The sequence below is a fragment of the Drosophila takahashii genome, chromosome 2R (genome assembly GCF_030179915.1).
Source record: "Drosophila takahashii strain IR98-3 E-12201 chromosome 2R, DtakHiC1v2, whole genome shotgun sequence".
In the NCBI taxonomy this organism is placed as follows: Eukaryota; Metazoa; Arthropoda; class Insecta; order Diptera; family Drosophilidae; genus Drosophila; species Drosophila takahashii.
The window spans coordinates 4,060,291-4,083,670 of record NC_091679.1 but is presented as its reverse complement, the minus strand read 5'-3'; the positions used below and the strand labels follow the sequence as shown (position 1 = coordinate 4,083,670).

General features: G+C 40.6%; 1 protein-coding gene across 1 annotated transcript; it reads left to right on the top strand.

Annotated features, from left to right (window-relative positions):
* Positions 1-7,153: 7,153 nt before the first annotated feature.
* LOC123002811 (uncharacterized) lies at positions 7,154-22,039 on the top strand. The gene is made up of 5 exons (XM_070211923.1): positions 7,154-8,329; positions 8,820-8,889; positions 8,970-10,861; positions 19,728-19,874; positions 21,674-22,039. The coding sequence occupies exons 1-5, from the start codon at positions 7,154-7,156 to the stop codon at positions 22,037-22,039; spliced, it is 3,651 nt and encodes a 1,216-aa protein (XP_070068024.1).
* Positions 22,040-23,380: the final 1,341 nt, after the last annotated feature.

The following is a 23,380-nucleotide window of genomic DNA, read 5'->3' as shown; positions in this document are numbered from 1 at the left end:
AAGGCATAACAGTGAACTGGTAAAGTGGTCTACCAGGAACAGCAAACGCTGTCTTGTCGCGCGAGTTTGGATCCAACGGGATTTGCCAAAAGGCATCCTTCAAATCCAAGCTCGTGATGAACTCTGCTTTCGGTAGCCTACCTAATATGCCATCGATTAAAGGCATGGGATAGGCATCTTTAACTGTCACCTCGTTTACTTTTCTGCTGTCGATGCAGAGACGTACTTTTCCTGGCTTTTTGACCAGAACAACTGGAGAGGACCATGGGCTATTCGATTCCTCTATCACGCCAAGACCTAACATTCTATCTAGTTCATCATACATTAACTTCTCAGTTGCTGGCGATACAGCATAGTGACGCTGCTTTATTGGTTTGGCGTTAGCAACATCGATGGAATGTGAGATTAATGCAGTCCTACCTAGACCCATTTTTGCAAAAGATGGAAACAGTTGGATGACATTTGTCAACAGTTGCTGCTGTGACAAGGACAAAGGTCTCATCTGAGAGTTTTCAATCTCAGCAAGAGAGAATTCTTGAGGTGTCAGATTAGTTGGTAGAAGATTAAATTTTGTCCAGAAATCGATGCCTAAGTATAAGTCTCCGGAAAGAGAAGGAACAATATACAAAGAGACTGGTTTTGCGTTTCCCTGATAACAAACATTGGTTTTTATCCTTCCCACTATCTGTTGAGATTGACCATCTGCTGTTCTGACCGAGGATACTATTGGTTTAATGGGCTGGTCCATCTTCAGAATCTCGGAAGCAAAAGATCCGCCTGCACAGCTGACTGAAGCACCAGTATCCAGCAAACCAATCACGTCCTTTCCCAATACTGATACTTTAGCATATGGCCGATAGTCTCCTAATTTACCTACTATAGCTGATAGAAGGGCTTTCTTTTCTTCTCTGATCTGTTTCCGAAACACTTTTCGACGAATTTGAGAACGAAATACTGCCAGTTTCGGGGTCTCATTGTGTTTATTAATTGGTAAATCTGGTATGTAAGTCAAGTCTGGTTTATAACACAGTGCAACATGAAAAATGTAACCGCAATTCTGATTTGATGGGCGGAAAGAACTCATCGAAATAAGCTAAAACCCATTTGGGTTTCTCTGGCTTAGCTCGCGTTTACCTTTTATAGCGAGTTAAAGTTTTACATACAAAATTTATTTGTAACGGCCATATCTTGTGAACCGATTAAAATTTCACTATCAAGTCTTCAGTGATTATGTAGCTATGAACCCAAGGAACTAAATTGACAAATGACTCTTGCGCACTTAGCACCTAGTGCACCTAGCGCGTTAAAAAACAAATTTGCCTAATTTTTCGATTTTTAACGCGCTAGGTGTACGTCTTCGCAAGAGTCATTTGTCAATTTTGTTCCTTGGGTTCATAGCTACATAATCACTGAAGACTTGATAGTAAAATTTTAATCGGTTCACAAGATATGGCCGTTACAAATAAATTTTGTATGTAAAACTTTAACTCGCTACAATAGGTAATCGCGAGCTAAGCCAAAGAAACCCAAATGGGTTTTAGCTTATTTCGATGAGTTCTTTCCGCCAATGAAATCAGAATTGCGGTTACATTTTATAACCCTAAAAATGTTGCACAGTGTAATTGTTTGGGATATCAGGAGTGGATCCTAGTTGGAGGTGTCTTCTTGAGACGACCTCGGTCGGCGTGTACTTTTCGGCTGTACACGAGCCAAGTAGTTTTTTGCAGGCTTCGTCAGGCAAGTACTGCAACTTGGCTTGTAAGTGTTGGCTTTTCCACACCCATAACAAAAGACTTTTCTTTCTGCAATACACTCTTGGTAGCGATGTCCTTTAACTCCGCAATTCCAACAAGGGAAATCTAAAGCTGACACTTCAAACTCGTCTTCGAAGTCCTCATTGTCATAATCGTCTTCTTCAATCTGGGGATCGACCGCGCAAACTACTTTTCGAGGAGCAGGGCGAGAAAAGTAAGGTTGGGACTTAGGGAGAGTTTTCATAAAGATTTCACGCTTGAGAACCAGTGCTCTTAATTGAACAACTGTACTTGTTGACTCGTACAGAATTTCATGCTGAATGTCTGCAAGAAGGTTAGCTCTGAGAATTTCGACCAAGGATGTTTCAGACAATGGTTCTGTTAGTTTATCTGCTAGTGCGGCGATGACACCATAAAAGTCATCGAAAGACTCACTAGAACGCTGTTTGCGTTGCTCAATTTCTGATCGTATATCCCGATCAGTCCTCGAATCTTTAAACTGAGCCTTGAGAGCCATGCATAGGGGTTGCCACTTAACGCACCGTACCTTCTTGTGGTAACGCCAATACCACTCGCTTGCAGTTCCCTCAAATAAATTACTAGCAAAGCCAGCTAGTAAGTCTAAGTCACCATTCAAGGTTTGCAATGCAACAGCTTCAACACGGTACAGGAAATCGTCTATAGAAAATGAACCCTTTCCAGAAAACTTTAGTTTCCAGTTGGCTATTGTTTGTGATATCTTGTCCGGTCTTAGTTCTGACAACATGATTTGCGATCTCTGACCATTTTCGGAACCACCAGACTCGCGACCTACGGAATTATTGTCAAGTGGTAGTCCAGAATTATCAAAATTATTCTGCAACTGTACAGAATGTTGTGGACTGTTCGAATTGATGTTAAGCCCTGTTGTGATAGCTTGTGTTAGCTTATCAGTTTGATCTTTCATAGACCTAGCTAAAATGACTGACTGCTCTGACATGGCTGCAGCCATCGCTTCCGCTATAGCTTTCTTAATGGAATCAGCCATGCTTTGTTGCTCTGCCTGCGGCAGTGGAGCTGTGTTATCCCCAAGATTTACCATGTTTAGGCTTGTATCCTCCAGCCGCTTAGTTTGTGATCGGGTCAAAACCGATATGGGGGGAACGGGGGTTTTACCTACTCCTTTTGAAGTAGATGCACCAGAACTATCGGATGGAATACCAGTCAAGTGAGTCAGGGCCTCTTTGCACACAGGGCACAAGGTCCTTCCTGGTTTGTTTAGACACTTTTGATGGAAACTGTGTCCACAATTTGTTATATAAAGTTCAGACTCCGACTGAATAATATCAGAGCAACAGTGACAATGAATATCGTCAGTGCGCGGTACTGGCATTTCAACACCGAAATTCTAAATGTAATTATAGAAAAATTATTTAAGCCTATAAAAAAAAATTATTAAGTATTATAAATGGAAGAAATTTAATAAAAATGTGGATATAAAAAAGGTAATCAATCATAAAAGTTTGGAAGCCATGCAAGCAATTCAAATAGTTTAGAGTCAAACATCAGCCAGGTATTACAAGGGATTTGAAAAGTAGAAAAGAAAAGGTTAGGGAATTCGATCATAATCCGTTGATCGGAAGGCGTAGAACTTGTCCACAGCCTACATCCAGGTTCAATTATCGACGATCTTATTCATAGTATAGTTGTTGAATAATAGAAAGAGTAAAGGGAATTTGAACGAACGAAGTTAGTTGATCGGCAGGTGTAGCACTTGTCCACAATCCTGTATCCAGTATCAACTCTTCGAATGTCGCCTTCAAGGTATAGATTGTTGAGTAAATTAAGCAATCCTACGCGGACACGAAGTTCAGCCGAAGAAGGCAAAAGACAACATCTTCCTGAAACTCACGATCGCAACGTAGATGAAAATTTTAAAATCCTCAAACGAAAGGAAAAAAATTTACTTTAATGGACACGAAGCACAGCCAAAGCCAAAAAGGCAAACGGCAACAATTCAACTTTCTGCCACTCACGATCACAATAAAATAAACCTGTAGGGTATGCAAGCTAAATAAGTGTCAGTAGACGGGATGGCCGTAGCAATTAAATCCACGTAAAAACCAATAAACAACGCTTCCTAATCCCAATTTGCCTGCACACGATGATTTTTAAGTTAGATTTCGGAGTCATAAAATTAATTATAACACATCCAGATACTCCAACAAAAAAATTATGTTCAACTGCTAGTCTAGGCAATAAATAAATTATTGTATCCACGGAACTAAACAGCTAAACTAAAAAAAGGGAAAATGAAAAACAATAAAAACTCCAAAGTCAGAAATAGAAACCTAGTCAGATGGAAATGACTACCTTTACAAAATATTTGTAATCGGGCTATGCCGGTTTAGCCCCACGTTGGGCGCCAAAATAAGATTATTATATATAATATAATACTAAACGTCAGCAAGCGAAGCAGAATGCCTTACACACTTTTTGCCCTTCATGATTGGTGATAGAGTTCCACACGGTAATGAAGAATGGGAACTATTATTAACTTTACTTGATATAATAAAATTTTTATTTAAGTCGAATTGTAAGAAAGGCGAATTAGATACCCTACGAAACTTGGTGAAAAAACATCACACTATATACGTCAAATTATTCGGCAAATTAAAGCCTAAACACCATTTTATGGTCCATTATGCAACTGCCATAGAAAAATATGGATCTCTAAAATATTTGTGGTGCATGAGGTTTGAGGCCAAAGGATTCAAAGATTTATTTTCACAATATCAATTCTAGAATGAATCCTCCGTATACTTTAGCTATTAAGTGTCAAATTAAATTTGCAAAATTTCTGTCGAACCATGCCAAATCTATTGAGCCTATTTTAAGATTAACATCAAAAGAGCAAAGTATATTAAATAATAGTCTTGCTCTAGAAATAACAGCAAACCATGGAAATGTAAAAACTTTAAGTTTTATAACCAACTGGAATATAAGGGTACATAGGTAGTAGGTTTTGGTTTAAATAGGAATAGTTTTAATATTTTTTAAAATTAAGCAATTTTTAATACCCAATATGGATTTAACAGAATTTTATGTTTTTTGCGAAAAAATAGAAGTTGAATACTATTGTCATTTAAGATCATACATTGTAAAAAATTCATCAGGGAACTACATTTATAAGTTATCCGAATTTGTAACAACGCCCCTTCATGTATATCAACTGTTACGGCATGAACCCAATTAGCAGCACAGATCAGTTGGCAAGGCGACGTACGAACAGCTGATGGGTGGCCGTCGCCGGCGAATGGTTACGCGGGGCGAATAGCTAACAAGAACAAGAGAAGAAAAGCGCGTGGAAGCTGAAAGTTAACCGGAGAGCCATACAAGTTTTTTAGTCTAGCTCTTTCTCTTTGTTATAGTTTCTGAAGTAACCAATTTCCACAATAGTTAAACCTGTGTCAATATATGAAGCAATAAAGTTACACGGAGTAAAACGAAAGGAGCGGTTTTTGGTTTGGGACTTTAACGGAGAAGCAGACTTAAAAAAGGTACAAACCCCGCGAACACGGAGGCATTGCCCGGCGAGGCAATATTCTAAAAAACTTTTGGTGGTCTAAAAAACTTCAGCAGCAAATTAAACCATCTACGACCACGATCTGGAGACAGATCGACGCGTGCACCGGAGATTATTACGACACGAGAAGGTTCGATTTGCACTTGGTTCGTGTATAACCACACATCCTGGATCCGCGTGGTCAGAAGGCAGCCATCGAGTATATATAATGGATGACGCAAGTGATCAACAGACCGGAGTGGAGACTGGGAACCTCAGCGAATTAATGGAAAACATTCCAGGCTCAATGTCTGTTACGAGTTCTGCAGCACAAGGAGGACGTTTGGACTTGGATCGCGTTAGTGATACGTACAGTGGCGTGATCACGGCGGTTACATCGACCGCACCTAACGTGCCAATCGTAGCATCCACATGTCAGCAGGTAGCAGCACACAGGAACAGAATGGATTGGGTCGATCAACACTCGCCCATAACAAGTCACAGAGAGGTGTCCGGATTGGCTAGTCAGTGGAAACCAGGTGCATCGGGAAATATGATGTATGTTACCGCTGATGAGGGAGCGCGTTTTAGCGTAACGCATCCCGGAGCAGCTTTCGGAGGAACCATGGTGAATTCCACGTTCTATAAAGGAGGAACGGAGCGATTAGCCTACGGGACCGCAAGTTATCATCCCGGACAATTGGAGGCAAATCGCAACCATGTTTACGCAGGATCAATGCCGAACATGACCTACACGACGCCACGAGCGACCGCGAGTACGAGCGTATATGGAATTAATCCTCAAGATATACCGGATTATGCGAGCACAAGTCAGGGCACTTGGGGCACAAGCCCGCATATGAATACACAGACAGTCGCGCCGGCAGTGTCAGAAGTATGCTTAAATGCATCACAAATAGCAACAAGACAAGTTATTAGTAAGGACTTGCCTTGCTTTTCTGGAAATCCAGAAGAATGGCCAATGTTTATTGTGAACTTTGAGCAGTCCACTGAAAGGTGTGGATTCAGCGACCAGGAAAATTTAATGAGGTTGCAAAAATGCTTGAAAGGTGCGGCTTTGGAAGCTGTTCGAGGAAAATTAATGATGCCTGCCACAGTAAAGCAAGCGATCGAGACATTACGTATGTTATATGGCCGACCAGAAGCTATATATCACACCCTGCAATCAAAGCTACGTATGGAACCCGCTGTTAAATTGAGCAGCATGGAGAGTTTGGTACGCCTAGCGCTGGCGGTCCAAAACTACAGGGCGACCGTAGACGCGATAGGACTTTCTGCCTATCTGAACGATCCGATGCTTTTACGAGATCTTTTGGAGAAGTTGCCGTTCGACATGAAGCTGGATTGGGCAAGGCAGAGCGCAGGACTTCAGAGAGTAGATATCGCAATTTTTGATGACTGGCTATTCAGAGTAGCAACCTGCGCAAGCACAGTGATGCCAATAAATTCAGGCAACGACGACAGACAACGAGAAAAGAATCCAAGGGTCCGGCTAATGATTCATAACGACACTAGTTCTACGCCTTCATGTAGAAAGTGCACTGGCATTCATAAGTTGGAGGAATGCAGAGAATTTCGTGCCTTAAGCGTGCACGATAGATGGAATTTCATAAAGGAGAGCAGATTGTGCTGGAGATGCTTTGGAAAACACTTCATACGACATTGCAGAGCATCACGAAACTGTTCCGTGGATGGATGTACGAGAAAGCACAATTTTCTCCTTCACAACGGAAATCAAAATGTAAGCAGAGCTGAAAACAGGACAAATGACAGCGAACCCGTTTTGCATACAGGGCAGAACGAAAGAGCGTTGTTTAGGTACGTGCCCATAACAATGTACGGGCCGAGTTGCAAGGTGGAAACGTTTGCACTTATTGACGAGGGATCAGCCTGCACTCTGATCGAGACACATGTAGCGGAAAAGTTGGGTATCGACGGACCTTCAGACGAACTGTGCCTACGGTGGACAGGAGAAATAACTCAAATGGAAGCTGAATCGATGCGCGTAAATTTAACGATCTCCCCAAGCTACGACGCAGTCCGTAAGTTTACGCTGCGCGAAGACTCAGAATTGATCGCAGCTAAGTCCAGGCTCGGATGGTCTGTTTATGGACGTAAAGGTGATACTGGTAAACCGGCAAGCTCCAGGGTAATGCATGTCTGCGAATGTAATAACGATCAGCAACTGGATGTTCTTATCAAAGAGAGTTTTTCACTAGATGCGGTTGGTGTGAGTATATCTAATAACACTCTTAGGTCTAAAGAAGACGAGAGAGCCAATCGTATCCTGAACGAATCCACGACGTATAACAGAGAGCTGAAGAGATGGCAGACTGGACTTCTGTGGCGGTACGACAACGTAAAGCTCCCGTCCTCCCGTGAGATGGCCATGCGACGACTCCAGTGTTTGGAAACCCGTATGGCGAAAGACAAAGAACTACGAGAGTTCGTGAACCAGCAGATTCGACGCTACGAGCAGTTAGGATATATCCGCAAACTAGGAACCGACGAAATGATCGACGAGCAACGGACTTGGTATTTGCCCATATTCGTTGTCAAAAATCCGAGTAAAGGAAAATCGAGGCTAGTTTGGGACGCTGCAGCCAAGGTGGAAGGGATCGCCCTCAACACGATGCTATTAAAGGGACCGGATCAACTACCCTCTCTTGTTGGAGTGATTTTAAGATTCAGACAGAAAGCGGTCGGAATATGTGGAGACGTAAAAGAAATGTTCCACCAGATAATGGTGCGTAAAGAGGACCAAGGAGCACAGCAATTTCTCTGGAGATATGGCGACAACAGTCGAGAGCCAGATAGGTATGTAATGAGAGTAATGACCTTTGGTGCTTCTTGCTCCCCAGCAGCGGCTAACTACGTGAGAGATAGGAACGCTAAGCAATTCCTTGACGAACACCCGAAGGCAGCGAGAGCCATATTACGGAATACATTTGTAGATGACTGGCTCCAAAGTTGTGAGTCTGAAGAAGAAATGGTCCGCCTAGCTCAGGAAGTAAGACACATACATAAAGAAGGAGGCTTCGAGATGAGAGGCTGGATATCAAACTCGTCTACAGTAATGCGGGCGCTCTTGGGTTACACTAAAACACCTGAACGCAGCATTGAGATGGCCGAGTCTACGACAAACGAACGAGTGCTAGGAATGTGGTGGAATCCTAGAGCCGACCACTTTACCTTTGTCAACAAATTTGGAGAAAATATTTATAACGAAACTACAGTCGTGACAAAGAGGTTAATTCTTCGAATAGTTATGACCATCTTTGACCCGCTAGGTCTGCTGGGATTTTATATAATTCAGGCAAAGCTGATACTACAGGATGTGTGGAGGTCTGCCGTAGGTTGGGACGAACCAATCGGAGAAGAAGAGCGTGATCGTTGGGCTCTATGGATAAGGCAACTCAAACACATCGAAGATTTACAAATCCCACGGTATCTTGGCTTATCTACTGAGACATGTAATATTCAATTACACATATTTACAGATGCAAGTATCAATGCTTTCGCCGCGGTGGCCTACATACGGATCGAAGAACGAGACGGTATCCGATGCGCGTTACTGGCCTCTAAAACGAGAGTGGCGCCGCTGAAACCCATTTCAATCCCTAGAATGGAACTAATGGCTGCTATTTTAGGCCTAAGATTGGCAACATTTTTGGAGCAGGAGTTATCCATCGGCGTGAAGAGACGTGTGTTTTGGACCGATTCCAAAAACGTTTTATACTGGATACGCTCAGATGCTCGAAAGTATCACCAGTTTGTAGTCCTACGAATTGGTGAAATCCTGGAGAATTCCGAAACCGCCGAATGGAAATGGGTCCCATCTGCGCTGAACGTGGCTGATGACGGGACAAAATGGACGAAGGAATCGAGTTTTCAGGCAGACTCGAGATGGTTTACAGGTCCATCATTTTTATTAGAATCAGAAGAACACTGGCCGGTTACGGATCTAAGCCCACACATACTGGAGAGGATAAACGTCCATGAACTAAAGGAGACGTCATTATCAATGCTGGCAAGCATCGTCCCGGAAATTAATCGTTTTAGTAAGTGGGAGAAGCTGCGAGGAGCCCTGAAATGCGTTATGCATTTTTTAAGCAAAATATGCAAGAAAGAATTAGCGTCGGAGGAGGCAAAGATTGCCACACGTATTCGCAACCTGGATGATGTAAACAACGTGATTTACAGGATAGTTCAAGAGGAAGCGTACGCGGAAGCAATAATTCTTCTACGCCGAGGAACTGTATTAGGAAGGAAGAGTCCAATATATAAACTTACGCCTTACTTGGACGAAGCAGGCGTGCTGAGAATACGCGGCCGGATCAATCGAATGAGCGGAGTGGATATGAACGTGAAAAGACCAGTAATTCTACCCAAAGAACACAAAGTCACCAATCTTCTGGTCGATTATTTTCACCGTAAGTTCCACCACCAACTAACCGAAATTGTAGTCAACGAGATGCGCCAATTATATCACATCCCGGGACTAAGAGCCAAAGTTCGATCACTAGCCAACGCTTGTCAGAGGTGTCGCAATAAGAAAGCGGCTCCGGAGCCACCGGAGATGGGAGATATTCCGCCAGAAAGGCTTGCTATAAATGAGCTACCTTTTACGAACACTGGCATCGACTACTTCGGCCCATTCGAGGTGAACGTTGGAAGACGAAGAGAGAAACGGTGGGGCGTACTGTTCACGTGTCTCACTGTAAGAGCGGTACACATCGAATTAGCTAGCTCTCTGTCGACAGATACATTTATGCTGATTCTTGAAATGTTTGTGGCACGAAGAGGAGTGCCGAAAAGAATAATGTCGGACAACGGAACCAATTTTCGAGGAGCGAGCCGACTATTACAAGAAGAAATCGAGAGGATCTCATCGAAGGAGCTGGAAAATAAGTACCCAGAGATCGAGTGGTCTTTCATACCGCCAGGAGCGCCCCACATGGGTGGCGCATGGGAGCGGATGATAAGATCTGTAAAATCAATTTTGTTTGAAATACTAGAAGAGAAGCACGTTCAAGAACCGGTGCTTAGAGCAGCTCTAGCCAGGATAGAAAACACGCTCAATTCCCGACCATTGACGTACGTGCCGCTGGAGACTCCAGAAGCTGATGCACTTACGCCAAACCATTTTCTACGAGGAGCAAGCAGCGCGATGGTAGTAAAGGATGGCAACACGAACGGCATTTTGCTTGGTAAGAGTTTTCGTATTGCAGGTCAGATTGCAGACAGTTTCAAGAAGCGATGGCTGAGGGAATACCTACCGTGCCTCACACAAAGAGCTAAATGGCATGGCCCGCCAAATAACCCGATCTGCATAGGAGATGTCGTCATTATTTTTGATGAATCGAACCCCAAGGTGCAGTGGAAGAAAGGTATCATCATGGATCTTCGAGTGGCCAAAGACGGGATAGCACGCAGCGCGGTTATACGCACCGCGACTGGATTGCTGACCCGACCGATCGTCAAGTTGGCCAAGCTTGATGTCAACAAACCAGCAACTGCTGGTGAAGATGGCGGCCATGACGTAACCATAGGTTTTGCAAACAAATCGGCGAGGATTGTTTGCGAAGGGGGGAATGTTACGGCATGAACCCAATTAGCAGCACAGATCAGTTGGCAACGCGACGTACGAACAGCTGATGGGTGGCCGTCGCCGGCGAATGGTTACGCGGGGCGAATAGCTAACAAGAACAAGAGAAGAAAAGCGCGTGGAAGCTGAAAGTTAACCGGAGAGCCGTACAAGTTTTTTAGTCTAGCTCTTTCTCTTTGTTATAGTTTCTGAATTAACCAATTTCCACAATAGTTAAACCTGTGTCAATATATGAAGCAATAAAGTTACACGGAGTAAAACGAAAGGAGCGGTTTTTGGTTTGGGACTTTAACGGAGAAGCAGACTTAAAAAAGGTACAAACCCCGCGAACACGGAGGCATTGCCCGGCGAGGCAATATCAACTAAATAATGAAATAAAAGCCGTTAGGCTAAAATATATATAGGGAAGAGTGGGGTAATTTTGTGAGCATTATTTCAAAGCTATTTTTTGTCCATCTTGAGACACGTTACCTTGTCAGCAGGATGGCTGCCGACAAATTTTTACACGTTTCCCAAGTTTTCGACGGCATTTAATTAGAGTACATAGACAATCAATACCAAATCAAAGAAACTCAGGTGAAGAATTCTTATTCTCTGAATACATTCAAACCATTGAAGAAGTGGAAGAAAAAGAGAAAAAAAAAAGAAAAGGAAGAAAAAGATCAGGAAGAACAAACAAATTTTAGTTTGCAAGCGGAAAGTATACAATCCATCATCGACGATCTAAAACAAAAATACCTTGAGTTTACTTTAAGTTTATATGAACTTACTTTTATGCGAAGAAAAAATGTGTTACAAATTCAAAACAATATTTCAATTTCTCAGTACTGTTGGTACAGCTATCGAAAAGCAAGTAAATCTGGAAACAATGGATAGAATTTTTCCTATTCTTGGTTTTTGCAAAGATCCATTTGAAGGTTGTAAAACAGAGCACACATTTATTAAAAAATTAACCAATTCAAATCTGTATGAGAAGCCAAAAAAAAAATCTATTGATAATAAAATAAGTTATTTTAAATAACAGAAATAGTATTAATAGGAAATCCTACGTTGGGTCCGAAATAAAATGACGTCTTTATAGTGCCTTTGGCATTTACAGTAAAAAGAATATTCGAGATACCAAATATTTTGGAGTTAACATTAAACAACATACAAAAAAAGTAATGATTTAACTAATTTAGCGTCTGGAGAAATCTTTAAGTCGATAGCGAAACAATTTGAACCAGACATTGTTGTGCCCTTTGTTTTATACTTGGATGACTTCCAAATTAACAATGCGTTAGGGAGCCATACATTCTCCATATGCGGATGCTACATCAATTTTCCGTTAATGCCGAAATATTTACTTTCTAAAGTTCAATACATTTTTCATGCAGCATTTATAGCAACAGAACAGCTTAAAAAATGCGGAAATGAAAATTCATTTTTCCATTTAGGGCCGGTTTCTCGAGTGCCGGCTAACATTTCTCGAACAGATAAAGTCCCTGCTAAGGCATTTTGGCTTTCTCGAGCAACAATGTGAGAGCTAACTTTGACAGGGACTCGGAGCCCCTGTTAAGCGTTTTCGACTCGATAGAATGACAGCTGATTTCCCAAAGCCAACTATGAAGAAGAAACAAAATCACAGCTGACTTTTCCTTTGAATTGTACCCAAACAGCTGATGAAATAATAAATGAAATAATTTTTTGCGCTTCACAGCACAATTCTGTGCGTTAACAGCACTCTGTAATTGTTTCTCGTTCAGATAAATTAAAGCAGTCGAGAAAGCGGATTTGCTTTTACGAACAGTTTATCTGATATTTAAGTTTTTCGAACAGATAGCTATCAGGGACTTTGACAGGGACTCGAGAAACCGGCCCTTAGTAGAAGAATTCAAAGTTCTAGAAAGTGGATTGATAATAAGAACAAAAAACGGCTTGGAAAATGTGCGGTTTATATTTATCAAGAAACCGGGCTAAAACAAGACTGCATTTTCAATGAGTTATTATCGTTCAAAGTTATAAATAACTTTTGTTTCGATATAATGCACGATATCTTTGAAGGTGTTTGCAAATATGATATTTGTCAAATTCTTATTTCTATAATTAATAAAGGAATAATTACTTTAAAGGAAATAAATAGTAGAAAATCGCTTTTCCCATACGGAGAAACCGAAATTGGTAATTCTTCCGTTAAAATAGAAATGAATCGACTAAAAACGTGTAATCTAAAAACGTCAGCAAGCGAAGCAGAATGCCTTACACACTTTTTGCCCTTCATGATTGGTGATAGAGTTCCACACGGTAATGAAGAATGGGAACTATTATTAACTTTACTTGATATAATAGAATTTTTATTTAAGTCGAATTGTAAGAAAGGCGAATTAGATACCCTACGAAACTTGGTGAAAAAACATCACACTATATACGTCAAATTATTCGGCAAATTAAAGCCTAAACACCATTTTGTGGTCCATTATGCAACTGCCATAGAAAAATATGGATCTCTAAAATATTTGTGGTGCATGAGGTTTGAGGCCAAAGGATTCAAAGATTTATTTTCACAATATCAATTCTAGAATGAATCCTCCGTATACTTTAGCTATTAAGTGTCAAATTAAATTTGCAAAATTTCTGGCGAACCATGCCAAATCTATTGAGCCTATTTTAAGATTAACATCAAAAGAGCAAAGTATATTAAATAATAGTCTTGCTCTAGAAATAACAGCAAACCATGGAAATGTAAAAACTTTAGGTTTTATAACCAACTGGAATATAAGGGTACATAGGTAGTAGGTTTAGGTTTAAATAAGAATAGTTTTAATCTTTATTAAAATTAAGCAATTTTTAATACCCAATATGGATTTAACAGAATTTTATGTTTTTTGCGAAAAAATAGAAGTTGAATACTATTGTCATTTAAGATCATGCATTGTAAAAAATTCATCAGGGAACTACATTTATAAGTTATCCGAATTTGTAACAACGCCCCTTCATGTATATCAACTAAATAATGAAATAAAAGCCGTTAGGCTAAAATATATATAGGGAAGAGTGGGGTAATTTTGTCAGCATTATCATATTTTTATTTTTATTGTTGAATGCGGTTAGCACCAAGCTTTAAAATGTGACATTCCCCTTTTTTTAATTACCTTGGTGATTTATATAAAATTAAAAAGTAAAACCAATATACTGGGGCAATCTCGCCACATACAGGGGTAAAATCACCACACCACTGGGGCAATTTCGTCACCTGAAAAATATAGGGAGTTTAAAGCCTGTAAATATGCTACACTGATCAAGCGTACCATTTTTGTTGACGTCCTATATTTGTTGCTGCTGCTGGTAGTCTGTTCGTTAGCCAGCTCGTCAAATAAAAAAAGATGTATCTAAAATAAGTGCGAATTTACCCTAAGCATAGGGTGGCGAAATTTCCCCACACAGTACTTTTCTAGAAATAATTATTTTTCTTCCGAAATTAGGCGCGAAATTAAACATCATTAACGCAGAAATGCACATTGTAGCACTGTGTATTTTACAAAAAAAACCTGTATCTTATCCCTTTTCAATTGTGGCATACAGAAAACATTTCGTCGAGAACTAAATGTAGCTTTTGAACTATTAAAACACATTTAATATTATAGCTTAATTATCTTGGCCTTCTGTGCAAAAAAAAAAACGCATTGGTTGTGTCTGGCCGTCTTGAAGGACTAAAACAAAAAAATTATATTTTTTTACGACTTATAAATTCCGAGATATTGCAGGTGGCGAAATTGCCCCTGTGACGAAATTCCCCCACTCTCCCCTAGCTCAAAAAATGTGTAATTTTCATCTTAAAATCGACATCGATTCGATGTTGAAATTAGTATTTGAGAATGGATTATGGCATCGAAAAACTGAAATCAAGTACGGTTTATGCTTGAATCTGACATCGGTTCATCTCGAGAAGACGTCATCCCAATATCGATAACACATACTAAAAAACAATTCTCAAAACCGAGAGACATCGATGTTGATTTTAGTATTTTTAGTACGATTCGATCCTAGCCAAGACATCGAAACGTACTAAAATCAACACCGATGAGAAAGGTTTTTTTTCTCGGTGTAGGACTTGAATTTGGGACCTTTGAAATTGTAGACACACTAACTGATTGAGCCATTCACGCATCACATTTTGTAATGCCCTAACAAGGTTTATAAATTTTAGTGTGACATAATTCAAAAACAGTGATTTTTCACATATATATTGCCTCGGACAGACTAAACTAAGTTTAAAATAAAATAATAGAGAACGCTATAGTCGGGTTGGTGTCCCGACTAACTAATAATCGTAACTCGGCTAAAGGGAGTGCGAGGGAGATAGATATATAAACAATTTTGATTACGTTTAACTTTTTAATAAATGGTCCGATTTGAAAAACGAATTCTACATTTCGATCGGTATAAATATACACAACAAAATTGCAATTATACTTCTCGGAAATCTTTAAAGATATGGGCGCAGGACACTTTTTAAATCGTTAGTGAGCGATTGTGGGCGTTATTGGGGGTGTGTCGCTCGGCTGAAATTAACTTGCGCTGCGTAGGAGGCCCAAGAATATGTGTGGGAAATCTTAACCTTCTAGCTTTTGTAGTTTCTGAGATCTCAGCGTTCATACAGACAGACAGACGGACAGACGGACAGACGGACATGGCTGTATCGACTTGGCTGGTGACCCTGATAAAGAATATATATACTTTATAGCGTCGGAAACGCTTCCTTCTTCCTGTTACACACTCTTGCAATATATCCTTTTACTGTACGAGTAACGGGTATAATTTAATAACCAAACTAATTAAATTTAAATTTTCAACAATTATTTAAACCGTCAGTTATAATTGTTAAAAATTAATTCACCTTGCTTCATTATTCTTAATATTGTTTATGTGACTAGTTCATTAATTTATAAGGAAATCCTTGTAGCACCAGGAAATAAGAAAGAAATAAATAAAATACTTAAAAAATAATTGGGCTATTTCGTTTTTTCGTTATTTTCGTTTTCTGCAGTCCTCAGTTGGATAATAATGGCCTCATCTACATTTATGAAACTATTATATTCATTCCATCACTTGCTTGTCCTCTGGCGCTGGTTCGGATGGCACGCACCCATCTAAGCACAAAGTCTTTAAATTTTACTTCAACAGCATCCAATTTAAATTCCAGAAATGTTTCAGATAGAATGAAAATTTGAAACAACGCAATGTATGGGAAGAAATCATTATATATAAGCTTATTTTTTATTCCTGCCACGTTATAGGACAATATTCTGACCTCCAGTCTCTCTATGGTATCGGGCTCTTTAATAGCATTTACACCTGCAACAATACTATATTGTAACATAGGACTACATTTAATACATTTATTTTTATTTCTATTTAGATTTTTGACTTGGACTTCTGGCTTAAGAACGCATACGTAATGTGAGACATTTCCAAACTGTTTCCGTATATTTCTTTTAATTTAGGTTCAGCTGGTTTTCCTTGCCACATAAGCCCCTTGTTGTTATTAAAAGACATCCAATTTCCGTCTGCGTTGATGCTGTCGTTTTGTGCTTTAACTTTTGTTTCCCTGCAAATGGTCACAAGAATCTTTTTTAGCTCTAGAAGAGCCACTTTGTTTGCTCGTTTTTCTACTGTCAAGTCCTTGTCAAGAAACACCTGGCTTCCACGTAATTTATGCCCATTCTTCAAAAAGTTTTCCACTTCTCCTTGGGATTCGCATTCTACCAAAACCATAATTTTGCTATAATTGCCATAATTTGCCAAACCATAATCCCGCTCATTTAGCTTTCGCACATCGGAAACCCTTGAACTTTTTAATTGCAGTTTATCTTCAATTAGAGTTTTAACAGCCACTTTGCAGTTTTTGTCTACTTTTAGGCCTTTAACCACTACGTTTTTTTTCTTTTGTTGTTCTAGCAACATATTTCTTTGAGCCTCGTGCTGTCGTCGCACAGTGGCGCCTTGGGCCAAAAAACGTGCAATTAATCACTTTTTCGACTTTGTCCTAGAAAGTTGTGACCCTTACCAATCGACAGGTAATTGATCCACTATTACAAATATGTAACCCTTTTTCAAATCAAAATGCCCTTTCAAAGTTGAACAATTTTTCACTTAAAAAAACACACCGTTTTTAGGTAATTTTTCGCACTTCCGGGGGTTTTTCTTAAAAACTAGGCATCGAATCGCTTTGCTTCTTTTTTCCACGGATTGGTGTGTTAGTTAAGAGTAAAAAAAAAGTAAAACATATTGCAGTTTGCCATCCGCATCTCTTAGTTATGTGTTATTTGCGAAACGTCCATTTTTTCCATATTTTTCAACTTTGATGGAAAATAAAAAAAAACTATTTAATACTATTTTTTTATACTTCCGTAAAACGTTATTTGGACTTTCTTCTTGATATTACGAAAGTTGTAGCTGCGTCCGCCTGCGTCCGCGGTTTTAAGAGCCAAAAAAAGGGAAAAAGTCATGGTCCAAGAAATTGCATATGGCGCTACCTTGTGAAATGACCATCTCTATTCATGGGAAACGTTTTTTATGTTATTATTGATTGTTAAATGGGGATTTTTTTTTAAAATTTTTATATGTTTTGCCTGGCAATTAGTTATCAAAAATATTGAAAAACCGAGGCGTTACCTTCAGGTAGTATGCAAGGGAAATTATGCAGGTATACATGTACAGGTACATATAGTATTATGTAGAATCAAAACAACATATAACTGTCCTCTAATTTAGCATTCATTGACAGAAAAATATAAGCTTGCAGTCTCCTACAGGTAGGCTGGAATTTAATTTGAACACCTGCAGAGCAAATTCGTATCGCTGACGATCAACAGTTTACTAGGCCCGCAGGCACTAGGTCTAGAAGGGGTCGCGGAACCGGTCAGCGAAGGGGGATGCTAACGAGATCACAAAGGTTAGAGATCAAAAACCAACCATCCCTGAATTTGTCAAATAGTACCACGTCGCATTTGAATATCTCAAGTCAACGAGAAGAAATTACTAGTGTAGTACGCTCTGAAATGCAAATTTGCCAGCGTCAGTTAATGCAGGAATTGACCTCCGCTATTCAGACTCAACTAGCCACCATACAGCTAGCAAACAATACAAGATCTAATGCCGAGACTAGACCCATAGGGAATAGAGATTTGTCAGCACCGGCGAACAGACCACCGTCTAATTCGTATGAAGCTGCAGGGAACGATAAGCGCCAGCAATTCAGTGGTGTAAGCCACAGGTCGAATATGTCAGTTCATCAGGACAAGGTACCGTCTATTATTCAGAGCTGGCGGATCAAATTCGAAGGTGCTCGAGATGGTCTTTAGACCGAAGAATTCCCATATCGCATCCGGTCATTAGCGCAACAAAATCTGAATGCGGATCAGAACATTTTGTGTGACCACTTACACCTGTTCTTCGGAGGAAAGGCCACTGAATGGTATTGTAAGTTTCATAAGGCAAATCCCAATTTCACCTGGTCAAGGTCTTGCGAAGAGTTTCGTAAGAAATTCGAAGTCATTGACACGGACATGGATATCTGGGAATCCATTAACAGCAGGAGACAAGGCGACAAGGAACCCTTTGAAGAATTCCAGTTCCATGTCAAAAGACTCGTTGCCCGACTGCGAAACCCTATATCAGAGGAATCCTTGGTACGCTTATTAATAAGCCTTGCCAAGACCTCGCTCAGATTTGAAAATATGCATTTTGGGATTAATACTCTCGCTCGATTGAGGGAAGAGTTACGAACACATGAGCAATTTTGTAAACAAATCAATTTGCAGCCCATGAAGAGTAGTTTTGTCCCTAGACCATTCGTATCCCAGCTAGATGAAGAGGATATGCATCCTGACGAAGTCGCCGCTATGCAGCGAAAACCACTCAAATGCTGGAATTGTGATAGTCTAGGTCACCGTTTCGATGAATGTCTCGAAAATCAGCGGCGCATCTTTTGTTATGGATGCGGCGCCAAGAACGTTTTTTAGCCAAAATGTCAAACTTGTAATCCGTCGGAAAACCGACAGAAGGATGCGCCAGCGCCCAACCGCATCCAGAACAGTAGGTATAGATCGCTCTACGCAGACTGAGTCGGTTCCCAACAGCCGATCAGAAAGCACCACCGAGCAGATGCCCTATCAGAAGCGGCTAGCTCGGTACACAGAAACGCGGAACAGAATATTTGGAGAGGTAAATAGTCATGAGCTCGACGACAGATGTTGAACATCGACGACACGAGCTAGAACTTTTTGGAAAGGAGTTCGTGACAGCCGCAAAAGACTTATTTCCGCCATTTTCATCAACAAGGATAGTAGATTATACACCGATATTGAAATAGATATCCATTCTTACATTGCGTTATTGCAGAAGTTTGGGTTGCTCGACAAAATCACTGACGACAAGGGATCTGTAACCGAATTAGATGTAGGTCGCGAGGAAAGCGATAAGACAACGAAGAACCATTTATTATCAGCCACTCAACAAGACAGGTTAAATCAAGTCTTATGAGAAAGAAGGCTTAGGGCGCACCCATCTTATAGAGCACAATATTGATGTAGGTAGTTCCCGTCCGATAAAACAGAGGCATTGGCCAGTTTCGCCAGCGAAAGAAAAGGTTATGTTTTCTGAAATCCAAAACATGTTAGCAATGGATGTAATCGAAGAGTCTAAGAGTCCATGGAGCAGTAACTGCGTTTTAGTCCAGCGAGGAGAGAAAATTCGGCTATGCTTAGATTCTCGAAAGGTAAATAAGCTTACTTTAAAGGACGATTACTTTCTCCCACAGGTGGATGGTATCCTTAGCAGACTGCCTCCCGCTCGTTACATTACCGGCTTAGACATGAAACATGCCTTCTGGCAGATACCTCTTGAGGAGAAGTCTCGCCAATGCACAGCTTTTACCATACCCAATCGTCCGCTATACCAGTATAAGGTAATGCCTTTCGGCCTATGCAACGCCGCTCAAACGCTGTGCAGACTAATGGACCAAGCCTGAGAACGAGAGTGTTCGTCTATTTAGATGAACTCTTGACCTCTTCATTCTTCTCTGCGACGCCAGTCTGCACGGAATCGGTTGTGTGTTAGCGCAAGCAGATGAAGAAGGAACCGAGCTCTCCATCGATATGTCCGAAAAACTCTCGAAAGCCCAACAGAACTATTCGGTTACCGAATTGGAATGCTTGGCTGTAATTAGAGGCATCCACAAGTTCAGGGCGTATATCGAAGGACAAGATTTCGTAGTAGTTACCGACCACGCGTCACTGCAGTGGCTAATGAAGCAGAAAGACTTCTCGGGGAGGTATATCTGGTATATCTATAAGCGACTCGAAGGCGCGGAAGGTAGTGATTCATGGAAGCTTTGGGTGCCTTCAAACCTCCGAAACAGCGTTCTACATCGAGCTCACGATCCATGCGACTCGGCTCACCTTGGCATGGGACGAATGGCGCAGAAGCTTAAGCAATTTTTCTTTTGGCCGGGGATGATTACGCAAATCCGTTCATACATATCAAACTGTCCCACATGTAAATCCACTAAAGGTGCGAACTTAGTACTAAGGCCGCCCATGGGCAGACCAATGACATCGGATAGACCTTTCCAGAAATTGTATATGGATCTATTAGGCCCATATCCGAGGTCGAAAGAAGGGAATATCGGGTTATTGATTATAGTTGACCCCATGTCTAAGTTCCATTTCTTACAACCGCTTAAGAAATTCACTTCGGATAAAATCAGCGATTACGCGGTTACTCACCTTACTACCTTTGCTTCGGTCAGAACATGATACTGAATGGCAAAGATCACGACCTTCTTCGTAAGCTAGACTTATTGCAAGACAATGTAGCGATAAAATACCCTGAATATTTTCAGTTAGCTCGGCAAGAGGCCAAAAGAAGAATAGCAGACAGCCATGAGACCAATGCCCGAAAGTACGACTTACGAAGTCGGACCGTACAGCTGAAAGTTGGTGACACAGTTTTTGCTAGGAATTTTGCACAGAGCAATGCTGTTAAGATATTCAGTAGCAAACTAGCGCCAGTTTTTATGAAATCAGAGGTAATCAAGAAAGTTAGCCCGGCATATTACGAACTAGCAAACGAGAAAGGCAAATTAATAGGCATATACCATCTTAAAGATATTCAAATTGGCAAATAGACAGAACGTCATTTCAGTTAACAGCTTTTCGGTACATGATTCTCCATCTGTTAACTGTGGTTTTAGGGTACAATAAGCAGACGCACGCATAAGGGTTAAGACATTGATTTTACGTCGTTTCTCGTTCGCATCTCTTTAACGCGGACAGCGGTAGAATTCCCGAATTTGCCTTCCAGCCTCTCTCTGCTGCACATCTGCCCTCTCGCTTGCACGATCTACGACGCGGCGACCGAAAATCTAGCGAATATCAGTGTGAACGATGCGATGACGAAAGTATCACGCCACAACGCCGTTATTTTCCGTCTCTGCGCTTCCTACTTAAATTCCTGGAAGCGAAGTCAGCCACGTAGGCGAACTTCTGTGCGCAGCACATGTGCGCACGTGCGCTTAAACTCAAAGACGAGTATCATTTTTAAAGTCCACGTGTTAAACTAATTAACAAAACTGTACCTGAGTGCGGCGAGGCCTAACGGCAGCCAATAAAGTGTTAACGAAAGTGAACAGTGCGAATCCAAGTCAGAGGTGAATTTTGTTAGTGTTTCTTGAGAGCTGATAGATTAATATCCGAACGTTTTCAGAACTTGACCCCCGATCGATCTTTCACCCGGCGCAACGCCATCGGCGTGTTCATACCCTCGCTGCCAGCCATTGGTTGGTACGCCCGCACACGTGGTGCATCTTTTCGGCCCACGCTGTACGCAGGCTCTAAGACCGTGAAAGGATCGCAATTCGGGGGTGGTTTTAAGAAGCCTGGTCGACAGCTCGCAGGCGAATTTATCGTGACCAACCAGGAGGGAACTTTTGCTACAGTTGACGGTGGAGTTCCGAGCGCTTGCGGAAGCCCCGCCGTTCGACATTTCCAAGCGGCTGCAGAAGCGCTGCGTTTCCATGTTGCGTATCGCCAGCGGAGTTTCCCTTCAGTCCCCTTCAACGTTACTCTTTAGCAACCATACACGTATCCTGATATACCTCGCTACCTCAGCTTAGCTAGGGCATGCGGACGTTAAATATGTTTACCTGTCTGTTTTTCTTGAGCGATAGAATGAGATAGCTAAATGAGACTAGAACACATGACGTTTTAAAAGAGAGCACCTCATTTGTCCATATTAGATTCATTGGTTTTGTAAGTGTATAAGCAAACGAAATTATGCACTTGAACTCTTTGGTTGCAGCATGCGCTGGCATAAAGTTGAGAGAGTAAAATCAAAAGTAAATATAAGCTTGCTTGTGTGAGAATCAGGGATCGAAAATAATGATTTTTTTTTTTTTGAGTAAAAAAATAAAAATCACCATTTAATGATTATTTTGTAAGCGAAAAAAATATCGCTCATAAATAATGATTATTTTGTGATCGATATTATTTCGCTTAAAATATCACTCAAAGTGTGATTGTAGCCGTCCCACGCAGAATTTTACAATTATTTAAATGTCCACTTGTAGGTAGAACCACAAAGCACATATCCAGCTAAGAAAAAAATACATTTTCTTTGTATAAACCGCTTAAAAAACGGTTGACTTTTGTATAAAAAAAAATTTTCTGTGGGAATCGAACTCGTGCTTACAGCACGGGGGACCAACACACTAGCACCCAGCCCACATGTCGGGTTGGGTCTATGTGGAATAGTTCATAACATCTTGTTAAGTCGTTTTGCTAATATATAAATGACATAAAGTCCTAAGGTTGCTACAAATTTTGTATTTATGCATACCTCTTGTAAACTAATAACCGCGTTTTTAAAAGTTTATACAAAGAAAACAACTTATTTGATTAACTCAATATGTGCTTCGTGGTTCTACCTACAAGCACAAATTTAAATCTTTCTAAAATTCCGTACAGAACGGCTGCAATCGCACTTTGAGTGATATTTTTAAACGAAATAATATCGCTCACATAATAATCATTTTTATAATTTTTATTTTTTCACTTATAATGATTACGGTCCCTGGTGAGAATACGATTTTTAAGCCGAAATCATTTCTGTGACATTAATTAAGATGCAAGAAAGAAGTAAAGCATACAGAGGGCTTCTGCGATCTGCTGCAGCTGACGCTATAGCACCAGCTCCAATTTCATAAAAAACAAGAAAGGAAGCTAGCTTCGGCCAGCCGAAGCTTATATACCCTTGCAGATAATTCCTAATAATTTACAAATCTCAAAAATGTTAAATTTCCTATTATTTCTCACTAATTTTCCAATCGTTCCTATGGCAGCTATATGATATAGAAGTTCGATATTGATAAAATTAAAATCGAAGTTCGAAAATATTTAAAATGACTCATATCCC